The sequence below is a fragment of the Panthera pardus genome, unplaced genomic scaffold (assembly GCF_024362965.1).
Source record: "Panthera pardus isolate Hobbes unplaced genomic scaffold, ASM2436296v1 HiC_scaffold_17, whole genome shotgun sequence".
NCBI lineage: Eukaryota > Metazoa > Chordata > Mammalia > Carnivora > Felidae > Panthera > Panthera pardus.
Genome location: NW_026526732.1, coordinates 110,268,655 through 110,294,522, shown reverse-complemented (window position 1 = coordinate 110,294,522; position 25,868 = coordinate 110,268,655). Strand labels below are relative to the sequence as shown.

The following is a 25,868-nucleotide window of genomic DNA, read 5'->3' as shown; positions in this document are numbered from 1 at the left end:
GCTCTTGGCAGAGAGAAGTCTCGGGCCTGAAGGAAGCCAGCCTCTCGAAGAGCAAAAAGATGTCATTCAAGGAAGAGGGCACCCAGTTGGATGATGCCAGGGCCTGGCACGTGATTTCTGTCCTTGAACCTTCCCTCGGGCTCTGCGCCCTCCCCACCCCCTTGCTCTCTGGCCGAGACAGATCCCAGGCAGCAGGCCCCGAGAGTGAGTCTGAACACCCTCTACACAGCACCCAATCCCCGGCAGTTTGGGCCGCCCTGGTTTAGAGCACAACCGGATACCAATTCACCAACTGTGTGCTTGGGGGCTGGGAGGAGGGGAGGGGGGCCAGGTCTGCCCCTCGAACCTTCCTCATCTCACTGGGGATTCTGAGTCACTTAAAAGAGACCTTCGCTAAACCCGAACCCTTTCAGCCTCCCATGGCTGATCCCCCCCGAGCTGGCTCCCCCTTTCTGCCACCGTCTCACCCCTCTGAACCCCAGGACTCCGCTGAGTGCATGGCCAGGACATCTGCAGGGCCATCACCTGCTTGTACACCCACCACACCACCGACACCACGGTGAACACGGTCCCCTCCAGTGAACCCCACGGGCGATGCTCGCTTATGCTCGGCAGAAACCATAGCGTCTTTCCTGATGAGGATGAGAACAGATTCCCACCGCCCCCCTCACCCCCCACCGGTGATGTGACAGGCCGGATTTCCTGCTCAAACGACTGCCTTTGGTCACAGCTTCTAGACAGAAAGCTCTGGGTTTGAAGCAACACATGCCCACAGACGGAGGACTCTGGTCTCTTCTCTGATCCTGGGGCAGTTTCTGTGCGGATACAGGGAAGCCCACGTCAGGGACCACGCAGGTACTGGGGCATCTCCCGTGGCCCTCCCCTTCTGGATGCTTCTGTACCAAAGATGAAAAGCAGACTTTGTTTTGTCTTGTTTCACTCAGCCGGGTGAGGCTGGGCCCCACGCACACGCGGGAGGCGGGCTCTTCCCTCGGTCCTTTGCAGCGGGGGTGGGGGGGGCACAGAGCTTACCATGGCGAGTCACTTGGGAGAACGAGCAAACAGAGGGTGCTCTCCAGGCCCACAACCATTTTCCACTGAATCTCATTTAAAGACACTCGCTTACCTGAGATGCTCTACATTTCCCCTTGGAGAAATGACCTTTGCTGTAGGGCTAATAGGCCAAATTCAAGGGCGCCCTTTCCCTGAGGACGTGGGAGGGGACAGACTCCATCTGTCCTCCCCGCTGGCACACAGGGCACCCACACTCGTTGCTGCTGCCCCTCCCTGACAGCCACCAACTGGCTTCCTTGCCGTGGGCCCAAATGTCACACGTGATTTTCAATGGTGCACGATTTATTTCGCAAGCTGCACAGAAGGACACCCGTAATGTCAGCTACAATGGGGTTCCTCATTGTTTCATTACCAGTTTCCAGGGGCGCCTGGGTGACTCAGTCGGTTAAGTGTCCGACTTCAGCTCAGGTCATGATCTTGCGGTTCATGAGATCGAGCCCCGCGTCGGGCTCTGTGCTGACAGCTCGGAGCCTGGAGCCTGCTTCGGATTCTGTGTCTCCCTCTCTCTCTCTCTGCCCCCTCCTGCTTGCTCTCTCTCTCTCTCTCTCTCAAAAATAAACATTTTAAAACATTAAAAAACAAAAAGTTTCCAGCAACCTTCTGATCTGATGGGAGACGTCTAACTACAAATTTTATGCCTACATTTCAGATAACGTGGGGTGGATGTTCTCTGTTTAGACAAATGTGGGCCCCAAAGTAGCCGTTGGAACACTGAAAAGAAAAGCTGGCCAAGAGCTGAGCTCCTTCCCTGGCTGAAGAGGGAGCAGGGCGCAGAGAAGGCCGGCTCTGGGGCGTGAAACTCCTGCGTGGTTGGCCTTCCTTTACGATGCTTTTCCACATTCGCGTCTTAAGCAATGGGCATGAAGTGTTGACCACAGAGTGCTCACAGGCTGGGTGATCAATAGCGTGAATCCACCTGCCTCCGGCTGGTACCCCGGAGCCTTGGTAAATCCTGTGGTCACTTCTGAGCACGGCCACAGGACTTCTGTCAGACACAGCCGCACAAGCGAAGGAGGGGGATTACAAGGTACACTGGTAAGGGCCACGTGACCCTCACGAGAGAGTCTTCCTTCCATGCTCTAGATGAGGAAACAGAGGCTTCCGATATCAGGACCCTTTCCCCATGACCGAGCTGGAAAGAGACGGAGCCAGGACTCAAACCCAGAACTTCTGACTCAAGGGTTTTGCTCCCAGGCTCCATTGGCCGAAAACATCCCCAGACATCACTAAAGGTTCCGTGGGGGGACAGAATCGTCCCCGGTTGACAACCACCACGCTAGATGAAGACAAGCATGAACACATCTGAAGCATGTGCTACGTGCCAGATGCTTTACTGATGTGGTCTAGGATTTGGCCTCCTTGCTCCCCTGTGAGGTAGGTATTATCGCACGGGGCAAGGGAGGAGACGGCGGAACAGAGAGGCTGGATAGTAACTGGTTCGATTTAGAAGCAGCACAGCTGGGTTTGGAGGCAGGTCTGTCTGCTTCCCATGCTCACAGGAGCCAGAAATAGCAATTGAAAAAAGAGCCTGTACAGGCATCTTTGGGCGTTCTAGAATTGTTCCTTTTTATTTTATTTTTTTAAAGTAGGCTTCCTGCCCAGTGCAACACAGGGCTTGAACTCACGACCCTGAGATCAAGACCTGAGCTGAGATCAAGAGTCGGATGGCTAACCGATTGAGCCACCCACGCGCCCCCTACGATTGTTCATTTATTTATTTCTTTTTTTTTTCAATATATGAAATTTATTGTCAAATTGGTTTCCATACAACACCCAGTGCTCATCCCAAAAGGTGCCCTCCTCACTACCCATCACCCGCCCTCCCCTCCCTCCCTCCCCCCATCAACCCTTCATTTAATCACCATTCTTATTTTATATGTTTCCTAGTTCACAGAAAGGCTGAAGTCTGAATGGATCTATGAGGCACTGATTTCCATTTTTCTCCCCAGGACTATTGAGTGTAGGATTCATAATTTCACTGTACATTTTCGTCAGTGCCATTTCAGAAACGCATTCAAAGTTGGATATATTTTCACATGGAATGCCTGCTGGGCTCCCTCTGGTGTCGGCTAAGAGTACACTTGACTTTAAAGGAGCTCACGTGCGACTACATTTCAAGTTAATGAGGAATACATTCCTCCTCCAGAGGCAGTTTCAAACATCCAGCTGGCTCTTCTTGACGACATTGTAAAATTGTTTTATTCGGATCTCACAAATATTCTATGAAGGGTCTAACATAACTTAAGTTTTATAGGGTTGGGAAACAACAAATCTGAATTTGCTGTTTCAATTAGTCTTTTTGAAGGACCCAAAGTGACATTTCACAAGATAGGACTCTGGCAAAACAGACATAGATCTACCTGTGTCTATCTGTATATATGGACGAATGAAAACGTCCAGTCTCACCCTGATCAAAAGAAATGCAAATTAAAATAATAATGCGGTAGTGTTTTGCCTCACCAACTAAGTAAATCTTTACGTGAATAACACCAAATTCTGTGAGTGCCAAATAAAACGCATATTCTCACGCGTTGCTGATGCCTTTTTCAGGCAACCATCTGGAAGAATAATTGAATAACATGCAGAGAAAGCCATAAAGATCTTGCATGCATGCTCTCGGACCCACTCATCCTATATCTAGGAATGTTTAAGCAAATACTTCAGAAGGAGGAAAAAGCTCTTCGCCTGTGAATGTTCATTTCAGCACCGATTGTAATAATAAAATGTTGGGAGCAGCCTCGGTACTCAACAATGGAAGACGGTATATTTAAGTAAACTGTGGTAAATTATCCATTCCTGTACGGGAATGCTTAAGGTGGGCTTTAGAGCCAGAATGTCTGGGTTGAAATGCTGGCTCTGACGCTAGCTCTGTGATCTTAAACAGGTTTATTCTTTTTTTTAAAAATTTTTTAAAATGTTTATTTATTTTAGAGAGAGAGAGAGACCGACAGACTGAGCAGGGAAGGGGCAGAGAGAGGGGGAGACACAGAATCCAAGGCAGGTTCCAGGCTCTGAGTTGTCAGCACAGAGGCAGACGCGGGGATCGAACCCACGAACTGTGAGATCGTGACCTGAGCCGAAGTCAGACGCTCAACCGACTGAGCCACCCAGGTGCCCCCACATTTATTCTTTTCCTCTGTGCCATGGGCATAATAATAGTACCTACCTATAGGATTACTGTGCAAATTAAACAATATCAAGTACGTAAATCACTTAGAACACTGTGTGCATGGTATGTGCTCAATAAAAGTCTTTCGATGAACTATTACGTACCTAGTGAAAACAATTAGAAAAGAAATCTAATGATACAATATTTTAAAAAATCTTATTGAAATAGAAAATATTCTATATTCATAAAGGCCAGTGGAAAAACATACAGAAATAAAAATAAATTTGTCAAAATGTTGAAGTCATGGGTGTCCTTCCCCCCTGAATGTTCTATATTGCTATTATCTTGTCACTAAAATACTAAATAATAAGCAGCTGGAATCCAGAACAAAAATCTATTTATAAATGCACTCAACCAGCCATTAATTGGTATCTTTTATGTTTCAGGCACTGTGGCATGCTAAACAATTAAGACATGAAAAAAAATTATAGCTGAGTAGAAGAGACAGGCATAAAAATTAAGCACTTCTACTGGAACATACTAAATGCTATCACTGGGATTCATTCAGGGTTCAACAAGGTCACCAAGGAGGAACATCCAAGTGGCCCCAGGATGGGGGACAAAGAAAGCTTCACAAATGATACAATGTGTGAGAATAATCTTGAAAGACTTATAGAAGCTAATTAAATGAAGAAGGGAAGGAAGATCCTTTCAGGGAGGGAACATAACTCAGAAAGACGAAAAGTGAATAAAAGCAAAATGGGTTCAAGGAGCCAAAGTAGACTGTTAAATAAGTGCGACGTGGGGGAGCATAGTAGCAAAAAAGTCCGGTGAAGTCCAGGCAGGGCTACCTCTTCCAGCTAAGCTGTGGGATCTGAGCTCTGTCCTGAACACCTGGGGCGGGGGTGGGGGGGTGGGGTGTGGGGAGGAGACAGTTGACAGATGTTGTTGGAGAAGGTCACAGAGAGGATGTGACTGCTGGTTGACCCTCAAACTGGACCCAGCAACTGGATGCTCCTTATCCACTCCCCTGTCCTTGGAATGCATGTCCCACCCACTGGGCCTGTACTGGGGGTCCCTTCAAGGACGCAGCCTTGAGGGAGCACCGTGTTGAGAAAATCTGGATGAGACACGTGACTGAACCCAGGTGTAGCCTCTAGTGAAACTCTTAAGATTCTGGTGGGAGGGTGTGGAGATCTACTTGTACTGCTGTTGCTCAAGACAAGCCTTGAGTACGAGTTCCTGTGCTTACTAAAGCTGCCCCCTACCAACCTAGAGGGGCCTGCCCCTGTCTTCAGTCTCTCCCTGCCCTCTGTGGACAGGGGCTAGTTTTTCATTTCACTCAGGGAACTCCCAAGGTTGTGAGCCAACAACTGGTAGCCAACCGGGAGACCAAAGAAATGGGTCTTGGGGAAGAGGCATCTGAGGGGGAAACCCCAGGTTGGCCAGGAGGGGAGGGGTGGCCCCATGGGTCAGATGCCTGTGAACTGCCTCATGAATACGGGGGCCCCCTGAACATGCCAACCGGTCCAGTGCATTTGTGGGAGTAACAGCACACAGAGTATGGTGGCAAAGGAGGGAAACCAGTGGCTGCCACAGTGGGCGGGCCCCTCCTGGGAGAGTGTGATGGCCACCAATACCCAACGATAGGCCATAGCTCGACTCAGAAAGTTGGAAGAAGAGCTGAGGTTAGAGAAAGATGTGCAGTTGTCCAATGCTCTGCTGCCTGTGGGGCTGGCAGGCAAGGGGGAGAGCGGGATGGGAAGCTGGAGACCGTAGCGTACTCCAAGGAGGGCGCGAGCCACTGCAGATTGGGGTCGGGGCACTTACAAGCCTGGCTGGGATGCCAAGAGGTGGGATCCCTGGGGAAGTGAGGAGAGTGCAGAGGAGGATGTGTGGTGACTGACGGTGAAACCCAAGACGCACTGCCCTGTCTGACCCCAACACAAAGTGAAACAAAAGCACAGCAACAGCAACCCAGCCAGTGGGACAGCCCCCAGTTCAGGAAACAGTCATAATAACAGAATATATTCCCACGGAGCTTTGTTTCTTTAAGGGGGGCTCCACGCCCAACATGGGGCTTGAACTCATGACCCTGACTGAGATCAAGAGTTACTTGTTCTGCCCCCTGAGCCAGCCAGGTGCCCTCTTCCCTCTTTTTTTCCCACTGAGCTTATTGACATGGCCACTGAGTTCCAGTAGGAGGCCAGGGCAAGTGTCCCAGCATGGCTGGTGTGGCTAAGAGTCTTCGGGGGTGATGACATTCCCCTGACCGGGCAGAGGGCACAGAAGATGAGCCACACACCCTGCCCTCTGGCAGCGCCTGTGTGGAACTCAGGGGGTCAAAGTACTCAGTCCCGTGCACACTAGATTATTCCAGCCTGCAGGGAGGTTTGGCTCAATGAAGGGCATCTCCCTGGGCCCATGGGACCCTGGGACTCCGTAGAGGAGGGGCAGCAAATTCTCCGGGAGCTGGGAATGAGACAGGCCATTTATGCCCCTGTCTTTGAAGGGTCTGATCTGGCCACACTCACTCCAAGAACGACAGCCAAGATTCTCCACTCTGTCCTTGGCACCTGGTACAGGATGTGGACATCTGTGCTGAGCTCAGTCAGGGGACAAGACATTCATTATGCTGGGCAGTGCATTGCTGATCTGGGGGAAATGGACAGAGCCTGGGAAAGGGGTATTGGCTGTGGGAAGGCCCTGAGATGGAGGCGGAGCTTGAGAAGCCAAAAGGCCATTCCACTTAGCCGTGAAGAATCTGGTGAAAGTAACCAGGAAGCAAATGTGGCTTGACTCCATTACTGCCAGAGCTCACCCCAAAAAGACAAACGGGGAACCCAATATCGTGTTGGTCAGCCTTCCAGAAGCCTTAAAACCTGAACGGCAACTCAGACCTGCCCCGTCTGCCCCTACCACCCCTAGCGCCTGGCCTGCTCCAACCCACAGAGGCCTTAGGCATACAGTCCTATTCAGGGTGAGTGCCTCCCGTGCCCTGGGTTTAGGATGCAGGCCAAGTCGTCTCCAGGTCGGGCCCACTGGGGGCAATCAGAGTTCCCATGTTGAGAGCACCATTCACTGGCCCCCAGAAATAAACCAAGAGTGACGCCTCTGGTGGGTACTCTGATATTCTGAAGGCCTTAGAAGTTTCCTGGCCCCTCAGTGCCGCTGACGGTTATGGAGGGCAGAGACAGTTATGCTCAGGAGGGTCCTTTTGACACTGAGAAGTGGGCATCCTCCCTCACAAGAATACCAGGTTTTCATCTCTCCAATACTAGAGGACAGATTGGGGATTGATAACCTACGAGGTCTACCTGAAAACCTCCATCTTTGAATTCTCCCTCTGGGTTAATCAAACCGGTGCTGAATGGAGATGACACCAGGAACCTTCGAGCTGCCACCCTCGTGAAGAGGGTCCAGCTGTCAAACGATATAAATTGCCTGGGATGAGGGCTAAGGGAATCGGAGACACTGAGAACTGCACCGAATGGCTATTGTATGCCCTGCCCATAGCACTTTCAACAGCCCAGGAGAGCCAGTAAAAAAAGCCAAATAGCTCATGGTGGATGATGGGGACTACCGAGAATTGAACAGGGTGGTGCCCCCTGATCCGTGCGGCTGTGCCCAACATGGCCGCCATCTTAGGTACCTTGGCCATGGTCCTAGCAGTGTACCATGCTGAGCTGGACTGAGCAAATGTCTTTTTCAGGATATCCGTGGGCACTGAGTCACCAGCTGAAGTCCCCCTTCATGTGGGAGGGGCAACATGGACCTTTCAAGTGCTTCCCCAAGGCTACCTGCACAGCCCCACCATAAGTCATGGGACAGTAGCCCAAACCTACTCTCTGTTCTCTTTCCCCACATCCATAAGACAGGCCCATTGCATTGAAGACACACATGAAGACTTATTCTACTGCAGGACACCCTGCAGGCTTTGTTGGAGCATCTGTAAGGGAAAGGATGGGCGGTGAACTCACAGAAAATTCAAGGCCCAGGCATCGCTGTGAAGTTTCCGGGAGTCACATGGTAAGGTAAGCACATCGGGAAGCACAGTGTCCCAGGAGCTGTGACTGATAAGGTGCAAACCTATCCAACACCTAAGAAGGTAAAAGCGGGGCAAGCTTTTGTAGGGATTTGGGGGTTTGGGAGGACTTGTTGTCCCCACCTGGCACAGTGCCTCTGTCCCCAGTGAAGCTAGTGAATGCTACTGAAGCTTACTAAAGCCGTGGCAGCTCCCAAGCAGGGTTACCACTGGCATTAGCTGTGTCTGTGACTCCAGAAGGTACCGGTCAGTCACTCTGGCAGAAACAACAGGAGAACCCTTAGAATTTTGTTCTCAACTCTGGAAGGAGGCAGAAAAAAGCCACCCGACAAGAAATGATAACTCGCCTCACTATCTAAAAACAGAAATTTGTCCAGGCTAATAATTCTAACAGCAAAGTATTACCTTCACTTGCTCAGGTGACAGAGATTGCAACTATACTTCTGACCACACGGCCATCAGAGCAGTTATGACACCACGTCAGAAAAAACTGGAAAGTACAGACAGACCTCCTGAGGTGTCCACTCAGGATGCACTGTTTTTCCAAGATCATTCTCCCTCTCTAACGTTGATGAACAGTGAGTGGACCTGTGACTCAAAGTGGGCCCGACCCATTCCTCTGGGAATGTGGACCTCGGGGAGGAAGCTGGTCTCTCTCCAGGAAGCTGAGGCTGAAATCTGCAAAACCCAACAGATGTATCGGGGCCCTCTTCAGAGTGCTCTTGATCCAGGCCTCACGTGACAGTCTTCTGCATTCTGAGCGGTTGATGTGACTGAGTACCATCCAGTCAGAGTTGACCTGAAGTATCTCATTTACATGCATTTGCCTCTTGCTTTTACTCCAATCAGAAATTGGGTTTACCAGACACCTCATTGGAATACGTGGCATTTTAATAAGCCCCAGGGCTTCACAACCTGCTACTCTCTATTCCTCAAGTAGTGGGAGGCTGCATCTTCTAGCTCTGAATCTTTCTCTTCTATCATATCCAAGAAAGGGCCCAAGAAACCACCATCAACACCAAAAGAAAAGGCAGGAAATACCAGAAGCTGTTCCAGACAGCCCTATTACACTTAAGGTCTACAAGGTAGATGGTCAAGCAGCTTCACCCAACACTGGCACCTCTATGGAAGCCCTGTGAATGAAGAACTTGTTTGTTAGTGACTTTAGAGCACAGCACTGGTGAGCCCTGGCTGTTACCATGGGCTCTTGACAATCGTCTACAGGGACCCCCAGAGGCTACTGCCTGCTGATGCCTGGGGAGCTGGCCAAGCACACTGTGCGTCCTGTCACCAAGTACGCCAGCTACAAGTGAGACAAGCGAGTTTTTTAGGAGGACATTAGCATCCCAAACCAGAGACTCTGTTCAGAGCCAGGTATAATATCACGTGAAGGGCTATATTTCATCTGTTGGTTTTTGGATTTAGAGCTCTTCCCTGGTGTTTTAGTAACTTTGAGTTTATTTTGTTTTGTTCTTTTCAATAAGCTTTCTAACTTGGGAATCATTTTAGATTTACAGAAAAGTTGTAAAGACAAGAGTTCCCATACACGCCTCTCCCAGTTTCTCCTAGCATCCACATTTATGCACTTGTCACAAGTAAGGAACTAACACTGGTACATCGCAGCGAATTGAACTCTAAACCTTGTTTGGGTTTCAACAGGTTTTACCTATTGTTTTTTTTTCTCCTGTTCCAAAATCCGACCCCAAACACATGACATTAGTGGTAATGTCTCCTTAGCCACCTCTGGGCTGTGACAGTTTGTTGGAATTTTCTTGGTTTTGATGACTTTAATAATTTTGAGGATTCATAGTCAGATATTTTGGGGAATGTTCCTGAACTTGGATCTGTCTGATATTTTCCTCACAGTTAGATTGGGATTATGGGATTGTCGGGAGGAAGACCAAAGAAGTGAAATTCACTTCTTTTAACATATTAAAGGCGCATGCTATTGACATGGCTGATCACTGATGATGTGGACATTGATCATCTGGCTCAGGAAGCGTCTGCCAGATTTCTCCACTGTGAAGTCACTTCCTTTCTTTCCTGCCTTTCCATACTCTGCACTTCCAGAAGGCTGGGGAATTAAGCTCCGTTTGATATCTATAGAAGTTATTAAGTATTTTTCTGTTTAGGAGATTTTTTCACATACCCCTCATTTAGACAATCATTTATTTATACCATTATTCTTCCCCGATTTTATAATCTCACATTAAAAAAAAGTAATTGCTATGGTGGTTTTTTTTTTTTTTTTTTGGTATTTTTTAAAATTTGAATTCAAGTTAGTTAACGTATAGTGCAGCATTGGTTTCAGGAACAGAATTTAGTGATTCATCACTTTCATGTAACACCCAGTGCTCATCCTAACAGGTGCCTTCAATGCCCATCGCCCACATAGCCCAGCCCCCACCCAACACCTCTCCCAACAGGCCTCTCCCTCACACCGTGCTGCCTGCTCCGGGGGATTCCTCGCCAGACTGCCACCGGCCACTGAGCCCCGAGACTTCAGATACTGTGCTCCACTGATCCTAAAAAGCTGGCGGTATTGAAACCCTCTCCTTTTCCCACCGGTGGTTTGGGGGAACAGATCTCTTGTGCAGTCCCTGCGAGTATTTTCACTCTTTTTTCTCTCCAGCTACTTTGGGGGGAGTGGTTTTCTTTCAAGATCCTGATGCACTGCCCTCTCCCCTGCCCTCTCCCTTGCCCTCCTTTTTTGCTCTGTCCGGTCTCTGCAAAAAAGGCTCCCTGCCCTCCACGGCACCTTGGCTTTTCTTTCCCCCAGTTCACCTCTCTGCACTGCGTACCTGCCTCTCTCGCTCTCGTTCACATTCTGCAGATTGTAGTGTTAACGCCCAGATCAATCCTCTAGGTGTTCAAAATGGTTTGATGTTGATCTAGCTGTGCTCCAGGGACAGAACAAGCTCAGGGTCCCCTTACTACTATGCTATCTTAACTCCCCCTAACTGCTATGTTCTAAACATCATCTCATTTTGTTCAATGTACCTGTGCGATTTTTCAGTCTTTAAAATCTTTGTACCCTCCCCAATTGCACGTATCGATATTTTTGTACACAAATTCGACAGGATTCTTTCATAATCTGATTTTCCCTAATCAATATATTATGTACTTTATTCTCATTTTTCAACTTCTTAGAGTTTATACCTTCCTTCATAACTGCTTCTATACATATCTTATGTGTTGATCTCAAGTGTCTAGAAATGGCTTTTTATTTTTAAGAAAACCAATGAAAACTTTTTTCTTTCAGATAAGGCAGACTACTCAATATTTTGTAACTTGTATTTTGTAACTTTGCATTTGAGTCTAACTAAACGTTCATTTGCTTTCCAATTTCTGTTAGTGTTCACAAATCAACCAAAATTTTGTTTTTGTAGTTAAATTTTGAAGAGCTTGATGAAAAATTTTTAGTAATTTCAAAGTTGATAGACCTTGTCACATTTTCTTCTTATGAGACTGACAGTCATCTCTCCATCACCCAGGGTACACCAAAGCTTTGTTTCAAGATCTACTCTGTTCTACATTTTAAGGAATGATTTTAGGTTGTTTTTTTGTTTGTTTGTTTGTTTTTTAATGTTTACTTTTGAGAGAGTGCAAGCAGGAGAGGGGCAGAGAGAGGCGGACAGAGGATCCCAAGCGGGCTCTGCACTGACAGGCTGACAGCAGTGAGCCTGATGTACGACTTGAGCTAATGAACCTCGAAATCACGACCTGAGCCGAAGTCAGATGGTCAACTGCCTGAGCCACACAGGTGCCCCTAAAATGTTTTGTTTTTTTTTTAAATATTTGAGAGAGAACAGGAACGTGTGCATGCAAGCAGGGGAGGGGCAGAGGGAAAGAGAATCCCCAGCAGGCACCAAGCTGTCCCCACAGAGCCCAAGGCGGGGCTTGATCATGGGAGGTCGTGATCTAAGCCCAAAGGAAGAGCCAGACTCATAGTGGACTGAGCCGCCCAGGTGCCCCTCTAGGGCTTTTTAGTAGGCATGTGTGAAGCCGCGGATATCAAACGCTCAAATGCCCCTTCACCAAACTTGAAGGTTAACAGAACTTTTGCTCCAATATAAAGATTTCAGGATACTGAACAATATTAACGACGTGCTGCCGGACTGCCACGTGGGAGCTGCAAGCTTACACCTCCTGTTTGTTCTTCCCCAACCACTTAAGAGTCCTTAACTCACTGTGGTATTAGCATGAAACCCGCCTGTTTACATGAACACAGAAACCTAGTGGTGGTTATAATGCTTGACTAATTGGGAGTCAGCCCCTCCTCCCACGGACTCCAAGATGTGGGGACTCTCAACTCAGGTCAGCTTCCTGGGAAAGCTTCTGCTAAAACTTTCAAAGAACCGGTTCACAGAACCGAAAGACAGGTTTCAAAAGCCATAACCTTACTAAGACTCACCGTATAGGGATATAGGTACACGGCTGCCTATTCCTGGAGAAGCGCAGTTCTAACCTTTTCCATTTCATGCACAGCCTTCATCGACCATCTGAGTGGCTCTGAAAAGAGCCTTTGGTTTTTTTCTGCAAACGGTTCAGGTCACACTCGCCAGGGCTCACGGCTTGGAAATTATTTGTTCTGGACTTTGTGGCGGTGGCTCTCGGTCTTCTTGGGCAGCAGCACGGCCTGGATGTTGGGCAGGACGCCGCCCTGCGCGATGGTGACGCGGCCCAGCAGCTTGTTGAGCTCCTCGTCGTTGCGGATGGCCAGCTGCAGGTGGCGCGGGATGATGCGCGTCTTCTTGTTGTCGCGGGCCGCGTTGCCCGCCAGCTCCAGGATCTCGGCCGTCAGGTACTCCAGCACGGCCGCCAGGTACACCGGCGCGCCGGCCCCGACCCGCTCGGCGTAGTTGCCCTTGCGGAGCAGGCGGTGCACGCGCCCCACCGGGAACTGCAGCCCGGCCTTAAAAGACCTGGACTTGCCCTTGGCGCGAGCCTTGCCGCCCTGCTTCCCTCGCCCAGACATAGCTAGCCCGAGGAATGGCAGAAAAGCTGTTGCCGAAGAGACCGCTACTGAGCCTATTTATAGCCTGCCGGGAGGTTGTGATTTGCTATCTGATTGGCTGATGGTCATCTATCCAATCGGAAGCCTTGCCAGAATCACCTCATTTACATTCACGCCACCACCCGATATCCAATCAGATGGTGTCTGCTCTGTACGTCATGTCAGCACTGTGCCTATAAATACCAGTCGGCCCAGCCCGAAATCTGTTGGGTTTACTGTACATGGGTTTGGAGCCGTTAGAGCCGTAACTGTAGAGCTGTAGCGCTAGAGAGCTGTACACCCGCCATGCCGGAACTGACCTCCAAGGGCACAATCATTTCCAAGAAAGGCTTCAAGAAAGCTGTAACCAAAACCCAGAAGAAGGAAGGCAAGAAGCGCAAGCGCAGCCGCAAGGAGAGCTACTCCATTTACATCTACAAGGTGCTGAAGCAGGTGCACCCCGACACCGGCATCTCGTCCAAGGCCATGAGCATCATGAACTCCTTCGTCACTGATATCTTCGAGCGCATCGCGGGCGAGGCGTCGCGCCTGGCGCATTACAACAAGCGCTCGACCATCACGTCCCGGGAGATCCAGACGGCCGTGCGCCTGCTGCTGCCCGGGGAGCTGGCCAAGCACGCCGTGTCCGAGGGCACCAAGGCCGTCACCAAGTACACCAGCTCCAAGTAGACTCGCCAAGTAAGCGCCCTCTTACTCAACCCCAAAGGCTCTTTTCAGAGCCACTAATCTTCTCTGAATTAGGGGTGTGCACTCCACCTCGATTGAGCAGTTAGATACTACACAACCGACTGGGAAACTAACTTAACTGAATCGCTTCCCTTTTGGCCTTGTTTTTCTACACGTTATCACTTGTTCTGTTGTAGGGTTGATCATTAAATGGTGTTTGGGTCCTGGCTCCTCTGGCCTCTCTGAGGAGGCCAAGTATTAAAGTTGAATTTAACAACTTTAAAAAGAAGGGACCAAATGACTTCCAGTAAACCTGTGGTCTGGCTCAAATCCTCAACTTCTATCATTTTTATGATTTAAATTAATGTTTTTAAATATATAAGTAACATGTAGGTATAGATTTCTTTGCATGAGATAAACTTTAGTACCACTTGACAAAAAAATCAGCACGCAGGAAAATCCTAGAAAATCCTATAAAATAAAGCGTCCCACACCTATGTGCACAGTGAAACTGCCTCGGTAGAGACCCTTGCATGCCTTGGGGGGTCCTCCAGGAACAGACCTGGAACATCTGTGCCCACGAAGTGAGGAGCAACAGTGTGTCTCATCAGGGATCCCAGTCGCCCCAGTAAGACTGGGAAACAGCAGACAGCACATAGCTCCCACATCCCCTGTCAACTGTGTGACCACTCTACAGGCTACCCTGACTTACCCAAAGTCCCTCAGGATTATGTGGGCAAAAGGAAAGTAAGAATGTTAATAAAAGCAGCTCTTTTCAGACCAAACCTGACTCAGCTTTCACCTCAGATTATGTTTTGGCAGCAAATAACAGGAAGCACCCAATGAACAAGTTGACGTAATGATGTCGCTGATCACAATGCCCAAAGGCACAGAAATTTCAGGAGTGGGATGATCAGAGTGCTGGCTCCGTCGCCCTGATCACCTCAGCTGTTTACACCCTGACTCAATCCTCATGCTGGTTCCGGGTCCAAGTGTTCATGCAGATGGGACGAAGTAAAGGCTAGAAGAGACACTCTATTTTACTGGGTCTCTGAGAGTAAGAAACACCTTCCCTGAGAACTTCATTGTCCCTTTTGTTTTGCTTAAGTTCATTTATTTTGAGAGAGAGAGGGAGGGAGACTGAGTGGGGGAGGGGCAGAGAAAGAGGGAAAGAGAGGGAATCCCAAGCAGGCTGTCAGCGCAGAGCCACGGAGTGGACCTTGAATCCATGAACTGTGAGATCATGACCTGAGCTACAATCGAGAGTCAGATGCTTAGCCGACTGAGCGACCCAGGTATCCATATTTGTGATTTCTTTACCTTTTGCAGTTATTATAATTTTACTGTAATGAAAAATTTAAAACCAGTTCCATTTTTCTTTTTCCCAATTATTTTCTTCTAGGCTTTCCATCATTTACCACTTCGCCTTCCACGGATTCCTTTTATTGTGATTTCTCCCAGCTTCTTTAGGGGAGTGCTTCCTTCACAAAGACACTTCTCACAGTGCGTGGTTTTGATAGAAATGAATTTCAGTTTCCACAGTTCGCAACTCGATCTTAGCCAAAAGGCCGAGAAGCGATCAGTTTCCACAGTTCAGTTAAACACCACCAACTGCCCGACAACACAGTTCACATTTCATTAGTGAGTCACTGTCTAAATGACAAACTTCATTGCTGGATCTTCAGTTCACAAGTCACTGTACAAATAACAGATGTGCATCGTGATCTATCATGTGACTTATCCTGTCACTTATTGTAAAATGTGTTGTCCCTGGACAGTGCACATGTTACCCTGTCTGTGTACAAATAGAAAGCATGTATTTTTAGTTGCCGCTTTGTCTCCCAGTGATCATTGTGCCCGACAAAAAATGATAATCAAAAGAGAGTTAGCCACCAAGATGAAAGTATAACAAAAAAATGGAAAGTAATAACCCTACCAGTGAAATTCGAGTGGAATATAAATGGCATTCTAGAAGAAAGAGCCAGCAGTAGGGCGGCTGGCGCCCTCACAATGGAGACTAGCAGAGGAACTCGGGGACGGCGAACTTGAGGACCTAAATTAGAAAGTGTTTGTGTCGAAAAGGATGAAGCCGTTCCAGAGAAAGTGACTGGCAAAACACTTCGTACGACAGGGATTCTCAAAGGGATTTCACAACATTGAAAATACAAAGAATAACATGTTGGAAGCTGATCCGGATTTAGAAAGAGACATGACGATTCAGCAAGGCACAGAAAAGACGCTCACTCTGTATCCTAAGTTACAGGACCAGAAAGCGGCGACCACTGTTCAACTTCTTTCAGTAAGTTTTTAAAAAAGAAATGACACTTTCTCATTGTTTTCATATTGTATTTTATTTTTTAAAATATTCTTTTTTTTTTAATGTTTATCTTTGAGACAGAGAGAGTATGAATGGGGGAAGGGCAGCGACAGAGGGAGACAGAGCATCCCGAGCAAGCTCTGTGCTGTCGCAGAGCCTGATGCGGGCCTCGATATCCCGAGTTGAGAGATCATGACCTGAACTGAAACCAAGAGTTGGAGCCTTAACTGACTGAGCCACCCAGGTGTTCCTTAATATTTTAAATTACAACTTCCTGAATATTTTTTTCGCTTCCTTCCATAATTATAATAGAGAGTTAAGGGAGTTTTTAAATGTCTAGATAAAAATGTTCAAATATTATGGAAAAATCATGATTTTCCCCATTTCTTAAGATCGCCTTGCGTTGTCATTTTTAAGATTTCATACCACCTGAAGAACTGCCTGTATTTATGCTTTTTATTAATATAAGCATTGAAACTATCTTTTTTTCCTCTGAGCTATGGTTTACCTTATTCCCACAGGTGCTGGAAATATTCTGAATTTTCATTAACATGTGAGAGTGGCTGAGACATACACATCATTTCTTCATTCTCCACCAGGAACTTGCAAACTATTGTTATTAGCAAAGCAAAGCAGCTGGCCAAATGGTCTCTCCTTAGATCAGACTTGCAGACCAAAAGCAGGCCAAGAACCCTGATTTAGGGAACTCAGTGGCACAGAGGAGGCTGGAATGGGTTTGTGACCTCTGAAGACCAGCCATTTCAGACAGATAAGAGGAAAGCTTTAGTCTAAGACAATCCATGTGAAAGCAGAAAAAAAAAAATGGGTTTTTGTTGTTTCAAAATGGATTTTAAAACGTGTGTTTTAAGAAAGGTGCTGTCTGCCTGTTGATGTCATCTCAATCCCTGAGTAACAGATTGGCAAGACAGAATTTTCTGAGGACGGGGCCGCCACTGAGCCGGGCTCTGCCTTTGATACAGGAGGGTTTGGTGTGGGACCCGGGGCAAGAGGATCCCTGACGTGTCCCCCCCTACCCCTACCCACCTCCCCCTGCACCTCCAGCTGTGGCCTGAAAGGATTCCCTGTCGGGATCTGCCCTGGAAGGGGGGGAGAACTCCCTGTCTCTCTCTAATTCTAGGCTGTAGTGCTGGTTGGTTACAGAGCAGAGAGCACAATGAGTGCCCATAAGGGGAGGCCTGGGAAAAGGACAGAGCACCTCGGTCCCCGGAGAAGCCCGGATGCTGTCCTTACCCTAAAGCCATCATAATGCCTCCCAGCCTGAACAGGAGAAAAACCTCCGTTGGTGCCACTCTCAAAGGAGAAACTTCCAGGGCACCGGGGCGGCTCCGTCAGTGAAGCATCTGACTCTTGATTTCAGATCAGGTCGTGATCTCACAGTTCGTGAGTTCGAGCCCCACATTGGGCTCTGTGCTAAAAGCATGGGGCCTGCTTGCGATTCTCTCTTTCCCTCTCTGTTCCTCCCCCACTTGTGCTCCCTCTCTCTCTTGCAAAATAAATAATAAAAAAAAAAAAAAAAGGAGAAACTTGCCAGCATTTTCTCAGACGGGACCTTGAGGGTATGCGGGGCCAGGGAAAGCCTCCCAGGGAGCGGGGCCAGCGTGAGCCAGACCAGCTCACGTCCTCACCGCTGCCCCAGCAGGCACCACCGCTCTCCCTCTAGCGGAGGGCCAGTCAGGCCAAGTGGCTGCATTTTATTATTATTCCTTAGTTTCCCGAAAGGGTTTTAAAATTGTTTCCCTTTTCTCTATTCTGCAAACATTTGCTCAGTGAATGAAGGTATGTGCGTCAGAGAACCAGACAGAACCTTACTCTGTGTTTCCCTTCTAGTACAGCGAGGTAGACAGAACATGCACGTTCTCAGTCAGTCGTGAGTGAGGGAGATATAAATGCCCATAGAAGGCTTTGCATGGTCTATAATTTAGTCTAAACTACTTTAGTCCAGCTTTTTAAAAAAGTTTATTTATTTTGAGAGAGAGAGAGAGAGTGCGCGGAGGAGGGGCAGAGAGAGTGAGGGAGAGAGAATCCCAAGCAGGCTCCACGCTGTCGGTACAGAGCCCGACCGACGCAGGGCTGGATCTCATGAATTGTGAGATCACGACCTGAGCCCAAATTAAGCCAGATGCTTAAATCAACCGACAGCCACGCGGGCACCCCTAAAAATACTTCAGTCCAGCTTTTTCTCAGGTGACCTGGAAGACAGTACACATCCAGGCTGAGCATGCCTACTCAAAGCTGCTGGCCATCTTTCAAAATAACAAGGTCCCGCTTGGAGAAACTGGCCAGGAGAAGCTCCATAAGGACATCAGTCTGGGCTTCCAGATGTCCCGGAGAGCCACCGAGCCCGCCTACATCGACAAGAACGTGTCCCTGCACCTGTCCCCCTGCCCAGGGATGGCCGGATCAGCGACATTGTCACATAGGCAGACGGGCCAGTCCGGGTCCACGCTCAAGGTCAACACGCTCAAGGTCACCAAGCCCACTGGCACCAAGAGCCAGTTCCAGAGGTTCTGAGACCCGATGCCTGCCCACTCCCCTAGACAAAAGAGAGTCATTTGCCCAGCCATCAATCAGTCACATCAGCCCAGGTAGCGTGATGCAAATTTTGAGCGAACCCACGTTAAGCCAAACCTTTGGGGCGGCTTGTTAATTTGTGATGTGTGATGGGTTCAGCCGCGTCCCGTAAAAGGACGTGTCCCGGTCCCGATCCCCGGTACCTTGTTTGTAAATGGGCTATAATTAAGATGTAATTAAAAGAATCATGAGAGGAGATCATCCTGGATTTAAGGTATCCTAATAAGAGACAGGCGAGGGACCTCACAGACACAGAGATGCAGGACAGGGGGCCACGGGAAACCTGAGGCGGCCAGAGACCGGAGCGAGGCGGCTGCAAGCCAAGGACACCCAAGATTGCCGGCCGCCACCAGCAGCCCGGGGAGAGACATGGGACACATCCTCCCTCAGAGCCTCCACAGAGAGCCAGCCCTGCCGGCCGTCTGATTTTGGACTTCTGGCTTTCAAAACAGTGAAAGAACAGATTTGTTGTTTTAAGCCACCCAGTTTGTGGTAACTTGTTGCAGCTGCCCTGGGGAAACCGACAAACAGAGTTTCCTGATTCGGACTCGCCCTCCAGGAAAGGTTAGCTCTCATCTGACCCCCGATGTTCTTCAGCTCTTCGTCTCCAATCACGTTCGGGGGCGGACGGCACAAGTAATGGGAGAAATTCTGTTTCATTGATAAAAACGACGATGACGATGATGACGTGTGTTTCTGGAGCGCCTGGGTGGCTCAGTCAGTTAAGCGTCCGATTCTTGGTTTCGGCTCAGGTCGCGATCTCATGGTTTGGGGTTCAAGCCCTGCACTGGGTTCTGTGCTGGCAGCACAGAGCCTGCTTGGGATTCTGTCTCTCTCTCTCTCTCTGCCCCTCCCCCGCCTGCTCTCTTCCCCTCTCTCTCAAAAATAAATAAGACAGGAGCTCCTGGGTGGCTCAGTCGGTTAAGCGTCTGACTTCGGCTCAGGTCATGACCTCACGGTTCATGAGTTTGAGCCCCGCATCGGGCTCTGTGCTGATAGCTCAGAGCCTGGAGCCTGCTTCCCGTTCTGTGTCTCCCTCTCTCTCTGCCCCTCCCCTGCTTATGCTCTCTCTCTCTCAAAAAGAAACATTAACAAAAATTAAAAATAAATAAAATAAACATTAAAAAAAAAAGATGTATGTTTCTGGCAGACACATGTGCACAAACAGAATGGGGTACCTTAGTAACCCCAGTATCCTGTCACCAGAGAATCGGCATCCTTGAGGAAGGAATCTGTCTAACACTAAGGAAGATTCAGTCATCTGATCCCAAGTGGAATATGAGGGGAATTCTGCCATCTGATTTTTATGTCATCTGTCTCCTTTATGCGTAAGATGTTTGCTGGAACCCTTAAACAGGGGTTCTTAGTTTACTGCACTATGGATTTCCTTTGAAGTCTAATTGATCCTATATACATCTTCTTAGAAGAAATACCTAAGTACATATTTAACAAAAAAAATAGTGCCAGATTGAAATAGTTTTCAAAATATTTTTAAAATGTTTGATACAGTGGTATTTGTGCTTCTTCATTCGCACTTCAAATAGCAAAATAACAATTACAGCATTTTGAGGTTCTCATGAGCATAAACAATGTCCTGAGAAATCTGTAACCGCGATTAAGTGCTGTGACTCCAGCTGTGATTTCCTTGTCAACGAAGCCACCAGTATGGCTAATCTGACTGCTCTGACTGCTCTTCGGTATTCATAATGGAAAGGAATGCTACATTTCAGGTAATGGTTAGTGAAAACGAAAAGTTTTCTCCTCTAAGACTACTTTGTCACTTGAGCAGAGAGTGGGTTTTAGGGGAGACAAGATTAAGAGCACTGAGACTAGGGAGGGACAGTAATCCATGTGTGCCCTAGATGACGGGGTCTGGACAAACACGGTGGCGGTGGAGAGGGTGGAAAGTAATCACACGACAGAAACATACAGGAAGTAAAATCCACGTAGCTTGCAGATAGATTGAAGCAGAGGCTGAACAAAGGAACTAACCGGGAAAAATACCACATTTCTGGCTTGAACAACCGTGTGAATGGGGCGGCCCCATGGGTGCAACGAACCACGGAGATTGAAAACGCTCTGTCAGGGGACACTGCGAATCCTCGCGGGGAGAATTCAGAGGTGGCTGTGTGATAGCAGAGAAGTGATGCTGAGGAGTAAGCAGCTGAAGTTACTGGTTAGAATTCATGGAGAGCGCGGGACCGCAGAGACTGATGTGTGCGTCTGCCATAGGTGTTTAGAGCGAGGGGTACGGTTTAGGCTGCCTGGAGAGAGAGTTTAGTCTAGTGTCCACTAGCCACATGTAATTGAGCGCTTGAAATGTTGCAGGCCTGAACTAAGACATGCCGTAAGAGCAAAATGCACATGGGATTTCAAAACCCTAATTTTTTAATATGCAAATTATAATTTTTCTCTTTATAACATGTTGAAATTATACCCTTATTTTGAGATGGGGGGCAAGTGAGTGAGAAGCGGAGAGAGAGAGAGAGAAGCAGGGCTCACCCAAAGCGGGGCTTGATGTCACCCGATGTGGGACTCAAACTCGCGAACCATAAGATCATGACCTGAGCCAAAGTCAGATGCTTAACCGACTGAGTCACTGAAATTATAATATTTTTGGTATATTCAACAAAATGTTTGACTAAAATTACTTTCACCTGTTTCTTTTTTGTTTGAATGTGGCTACTGGAAAGTTTAAAGCGACATATGTGGCCAGTATTTGTGGCTTGCATTATATTTCTACTGGACATTTTTGAAATTAACAACATAGGCTCAGCTAAAGACACTGGTAAGAGAATGAGAAGACAGACCACAGATGGAGAAAATATTTGAAGATCATGTATCTTCTAAAGGACTTGTATCCAGAACATATTTCTCAAAACGCCTGAAACTCAAGGGTAAAATAAACCCAATTAAAGAACAGGCAAAAGATCTGGACAGACATCTCCCCAAAAAGATATACAGATGTCAGACAAGCGTATCACAAGACCCTCAACATAACTGTCATTAGGGAAATACAAATTAAACAACGAGATATTATACACCTACTAGAACGGCTAAAATCCAACACATGACATTACCAAATGCTGACGAGGGTATGGAACGAGAATTCTCGTTCACCCCTTGTGAGACTGCTCAAAGGCACAGTCACTATGGAAGACAATCGAAGAGTTCCTCACACAGCTAAACATCCAAGCCAGCAACTGTGCTCCTGGTGACATTTTCCCAACGGTCTGAAACTATGTCCACACAAACCTGCACACAAGTATTTACTTTTATTTAACATTTATTTACTTTCGAGGGAGACAGACAGACAGACAGACAGATGGGGGGTGGGTAGAGAGAGGGAGACAGAGGATCTGAAGCAGGCTCCGAGCTGTCAGCACAGAGCCCGATTCGGGGCTCGAACTCACGGACTCTGAGATCATGACCTGCGTCAAACTCAGACGCTTAATGGACTGAGCCACCCAGGGCGGCCCAAACCTGCACACAAGTATTTATAACAACTTTACTTACAAGGGCTAAAACGTGGAAGGAACCAATCCCTTGCAATAGGTAAATGGATAGACAAACTGTGGTATATCCATACAGCAGAGTTATTCACTGATAAAAAGTAACAAGATATTAATCCACAGAACAAAAATGGATGAATCTTAAATACATGCTGATAAAGGAAAGCACCAGACCGAAAAATGATACCTTTCAACTCCAGAGTTGATAAGAATGTGGGAGCTGTGTGGATACCTGCTGTTTCATAAGGTATAATCAGTGCAGCTTGACCCCGACTGGAGATGATGCCCCTTTCCTATACAGTGTGGCACAGATGTCCCATCTGCTGGCTCCCTGAAGGACCCCCAGCTAAGGCGTTCAGCGGCTGTCTCACTATGTACAGAAGCACGTTGATACTTTTCTCCTATGAATTTTTACTACACATATTTAATCAAATGGTGCTAAAGTTTGGGTTTTTCTCTGCAAAAATGTATATGCATTAAATCTACTTAAAAAAAATTTTTTTTTAACGTTTACTTATTTTTGAGACAGAGAGAGACAGAGCATGAACGGGAGAGGGTCAGAGAGAGGGAGACACAGAATCTGAAACAGGCTCCAGGCTCTGAGCTGTCAGCACAGAGCCCGACGCGGGGCTCGAACCCACGGACCGTGAGATCATGACCTGAGCCGAAGTCGGCCGCTTAACCGACTGAGCCACCCAGGCGCCCCAACATTAAATCTATTTTTTAAAAGGGAGGAATAAAAATAGAAATTAACAGTCAAACTGGGGACTCCAGATAGACCACAGGTCTCTGGGAAGTAGTTATAATAATTTGATCCCTTCTTTTTAATGTCCATTTCTATGGCCTTTATCACTGATCCTTTTTTAAGTTTATTGATTTATTGATTTTTTAGTGATTGAGAAAGAGTGAGAGTTGGGGAGGGGTAAAGAGAGAGAATCCCAAGCAGGCTCCGCACTGTCAGCGAAATGCGAGATCATGACGTGAGCTAAAACCAACAGTCAGATGCTTAACCGACTGAACCACCCAGGTGGCCCATCACTGATTTTCTTTGAATGCTTGTGGGCTCTCTGAGAAGCATCCAGATGATTATGATCTTGTACCCAAAGTCACATGACTCGAATACTGGGCATCCTATTTTGATAAATACCATAGGACCCGATTGGAGACGTCTCGGTATTTGAGTCCAGTAATAGCACAAATGCGAGTTTAATGATCCAATCACAAAACAAAGATGATCCTATTATAACTTGTAAGAAGTTACGCAAAAGAGAGTCAACTCAACTCACGTTACCTGTTTGCCAGGCTGATTGTGGTTAGCCTGACTACTGGGTAACAAATGTGAATTAGGGGTCGCAGCAAGATCTCCACACTCTTGTCAATCTGTTCAACAAACAGCCCAGTTTAGGGATGGCAATAAATGTTCCAGTGAAGTCAGATCAACAAACTGAGCTTTGGTCCTCAAGTGTCAGCAGTCAATGGACAGCTAGCCTGATCCACAGGACATTTTTCACACACCAGCCAATGTAAAGTGGGAGCAAAACAGGTAATAACCTAATGCTCGGGTACTAGACTGTCCTGAGTTTTTCCACAGCTCCAGGCTCCTTGCCTGGTAATCTGAGAGGGTACTTAAAACTAAGACTCCTAGAGAAAGGCAAGCCATATTCCCATGGCCCTCACGGCCCATGGAAGGACCTCTCCAAGGACACAGGATTATTGCAACTTCCGTTCAAATGACTCCCCTTTCCAAATTGCTTCACCTAGATCTCAAGCCTCACTGAAAAGTGCAGATGTAGGATTATATAGATTATGTATTTTAATACATAACATACATTATAAATACGTAGAACATAAATACATATTTAAAACTAAAAGACAGTCCATGCAACCACTCTAGTGAGAAGTTATTTCTCAAGCATTTTCTTCAAGCATGTTCTACGGTGAGCAAAGTAAACTTGGCAAGCAGTGTAATCAATTTGCTGGTTAAAACCAGAAGTTTCTCTAGATGGAAGACCAACTCACATTAAGCTTATACAGTCCCTTCAGAATTGTGGGTGGCTCTTAAAAGAGCCTTTGGGTTATAAACCTTGCCTAGTGGCAGGAGTTCTACTTGGCGCTGGTGTACTTGGTGACGGCCTTGGTGCCCTCGGACACGGCGTGCTTGGCCAGCTCCCCGGGCAGCAGCAGGCGCACGGCCGTCTGGATCTCCCGGGACGTGATGGTTGAGTGCTTGTTGTAGTGCGCCAGGCGCGACGCCTCGCCCGCGATGCGCTCGAAGATGTCACCAACGAAAGAGTTCATGGTGCTCATGGCCTTGGACGAGATGCCGGTGTCGGGGTGCACCTGCTTCAGCACCTTGTAGACATAAACGGAATAGCTCTCCCTGCGGCATCGCCTGCGCTTTCCTTCCTTCTTCTGGGTTTTGGTTACAGCTTTCTTGAAGCCTTTCTTGGAAATGGTCGTGCCCTTGGAAATCAGCTCCACCATGACTACTGAACAGCTCCAATCAGACTAATAGACTGGAGGGCGGCAAGGGTGGTATTTATAGGCACGGCGCTCAATGACGCATCGGGCAGCCAACATCTGATTGGATGATGGTACATGAGGTGATTCCAGGAAGGTCCTCAGATTGGATCCCAGACGATCAGCCAATCAGATAGCAAATCACAACCCAAGTCAGAATATAAATAGGCCCTGTACCCGCCCTAACGGAAATCTTTTCCGTTAGAACCGTTTGCGCTTTGGCCGTGTCTGGGCGCGGGAAGCAGGGCGGCAAGGCTCGCGCCAAGGCCAAGACGCGCTCGTCGCGGGCCGGCCTGCAGTTCCCGGTGGGGCGCGTGCACCGCCTGCTCCGCAAGGGCAACTACGCCGAGCGGGTCGGGGCCGGCGCGCCGGTGTACCTGGCGGCCGTGCTGGAGTACCTGACGGCCGAGATCCTGGAGCTGGCGGGCAACGCGGCCCGCGACAACAAGAAGACGCGCATCATCCCGCGCCACCTGCAGCTGGCCATCCGCAACGACGAGGAGCTCAACAAGCTGCTGGGCCGCGTCACCATCGCGCAGGGCGGCGTCCTGCCCAACATCCAGGCCGTGCTGCTGCCCAAGAAGACCGAGAGCCACCGCCACGAAGTCCAGAGCAAGCAACGTCTCACAAGCAGTAAATCCAGCAAGGGACCTGCGCTTCCGGAGAACGGAGAAAAACAAAGCCACAACTGAATCAAAGGCTCTTTTCAGAGCTGTTCAGTTTCTGAGAAACCGCTTGGGCTTGGAGACCGCTGATTCAGCAACGAATAAGGATTTAATTGACCACAACTCTTTTTTTATACAGGACTCCAAAAACGATCCAGTCGGTGGTGCCCGCGGCCTCTGAAGCAGTTCACCTTAATGAGCAGTACACTTGGCAATGGAGCTGATGGACCTTGCCCTTGAGAGTCTTCAGAGCTGCTGCCTAGCGGGCTGCTGGGGGCAGAAGTGCCATTTTCCAGGGGTGGGGGAACAGAGCCAACTTAGATGCGGGCTGTTGTGACCACCCAACTCCCG

At 48.2% G+C, this 25,868-nt stretch overlaps 4 protein-coding genes across 4 annotated transcripts; 2 read left to right on the top strand and 2 right to left on the bottom strand.

Moving 5' to 3' along the window:
• Window positions 1-12,795: 12,795 nt before the first annotated feature.
• LOC109252680 (histone H2A type 2-C-like) lies at window positions 12,796-13,209 on the bottom strand. Its single transcript, XM_019425239.2, has one exon. It carries the CDS (start codon window positions 13,204-13,206, stop codon window positions 12,811-12,813), a length of 396 nt encoding a protein of 131 aa, XP_019280784.1. The 5' UTR covers window positions 13,207-13,209; the 3' UTR covers window positions 12,796-12,810.
• Window positions 13,210-13,487: 278 nt separating this feature from the next.
• LOC109252681 (histone H2B type 1-A) lies at window positions 13,488-13,973 on the top strand. The gene has a single exon (XM_019425240.2). It carries the CDS (start codon window positions 13,531-13,533, stop codon window positions 13,912-13,914), a length of 384 nt encoding a protein of 127 aa, XP_019280785.1. The 5' UTR covers window positions 13,488-13,530; the 3' UTR covers window positions 13,915-13,973.
• A 10,426-nt stretch (window positions 13,974-24,399) lies between these two features.
• LOC109252682 (histone H2B type 1-A-like) lies at window positions 24,400-24,843 on the bottom strand. The gene has a single exon (XM_053904841.1). It carries the CDS (start codon window positions 24,814-24,816, stop codon window positions 24,436-24,438), a length of 381 nt encoding a protein of 126 aa, XP_053760816.1. The 5' UTR covers window positions 24,817-24,843; the 3' UTR covers window positions 24,400-24,435.
• An 87-nt stretch (window positions 24,844-24,930) lies between these two features.
• LOC109252668 (histone H2A type 1-H-like) lies at window positions 24,931-25,559 on the top strand. The gene is made up of 2 exons (XM_053905324.1): window positions 24,931-24,935; window positions 25,058-25,559. The coding sequence occupies exons 1-2, from the start codon at window positions 24,931-24,933 to the stop codon at window positions 25,542-25,544; spliced, it is 492 nt and encodes a 163-aa protein (XP_053761299.1). The 3' UTR covers window positions 25,545-25,559.
• The last annotated feature ends 309 nt before the right edge of the window (window positions 25,560-25,868 follow it).

What these genes read in the sequence shown, in the direction of transcription:
- LOC109252680 (XM_019425239.2), bottom strand. Translation starts at nt 13,206, where the DNA reads ATGTCTGGGCGAGGGAAGCAGGGCGGCAAGGCTCGCGCCAAGGGCAAG.
- LOC109252681 (XM_019425240.2), top strand. Translation starts at nt 13,531, where the DNA reads ATGCCGGAACTGACCTCCAAGGGCACAATCATTTCCAAGAAAGGCTTC.
- LOC109252682 (XM_053904841.1), bottom strand. Translation starts at nt 24,816, where the DNA reads ATGGTGGAGCTGATTTCCAAGGGCACGACCATTTCCAAGAAAGGCTTC.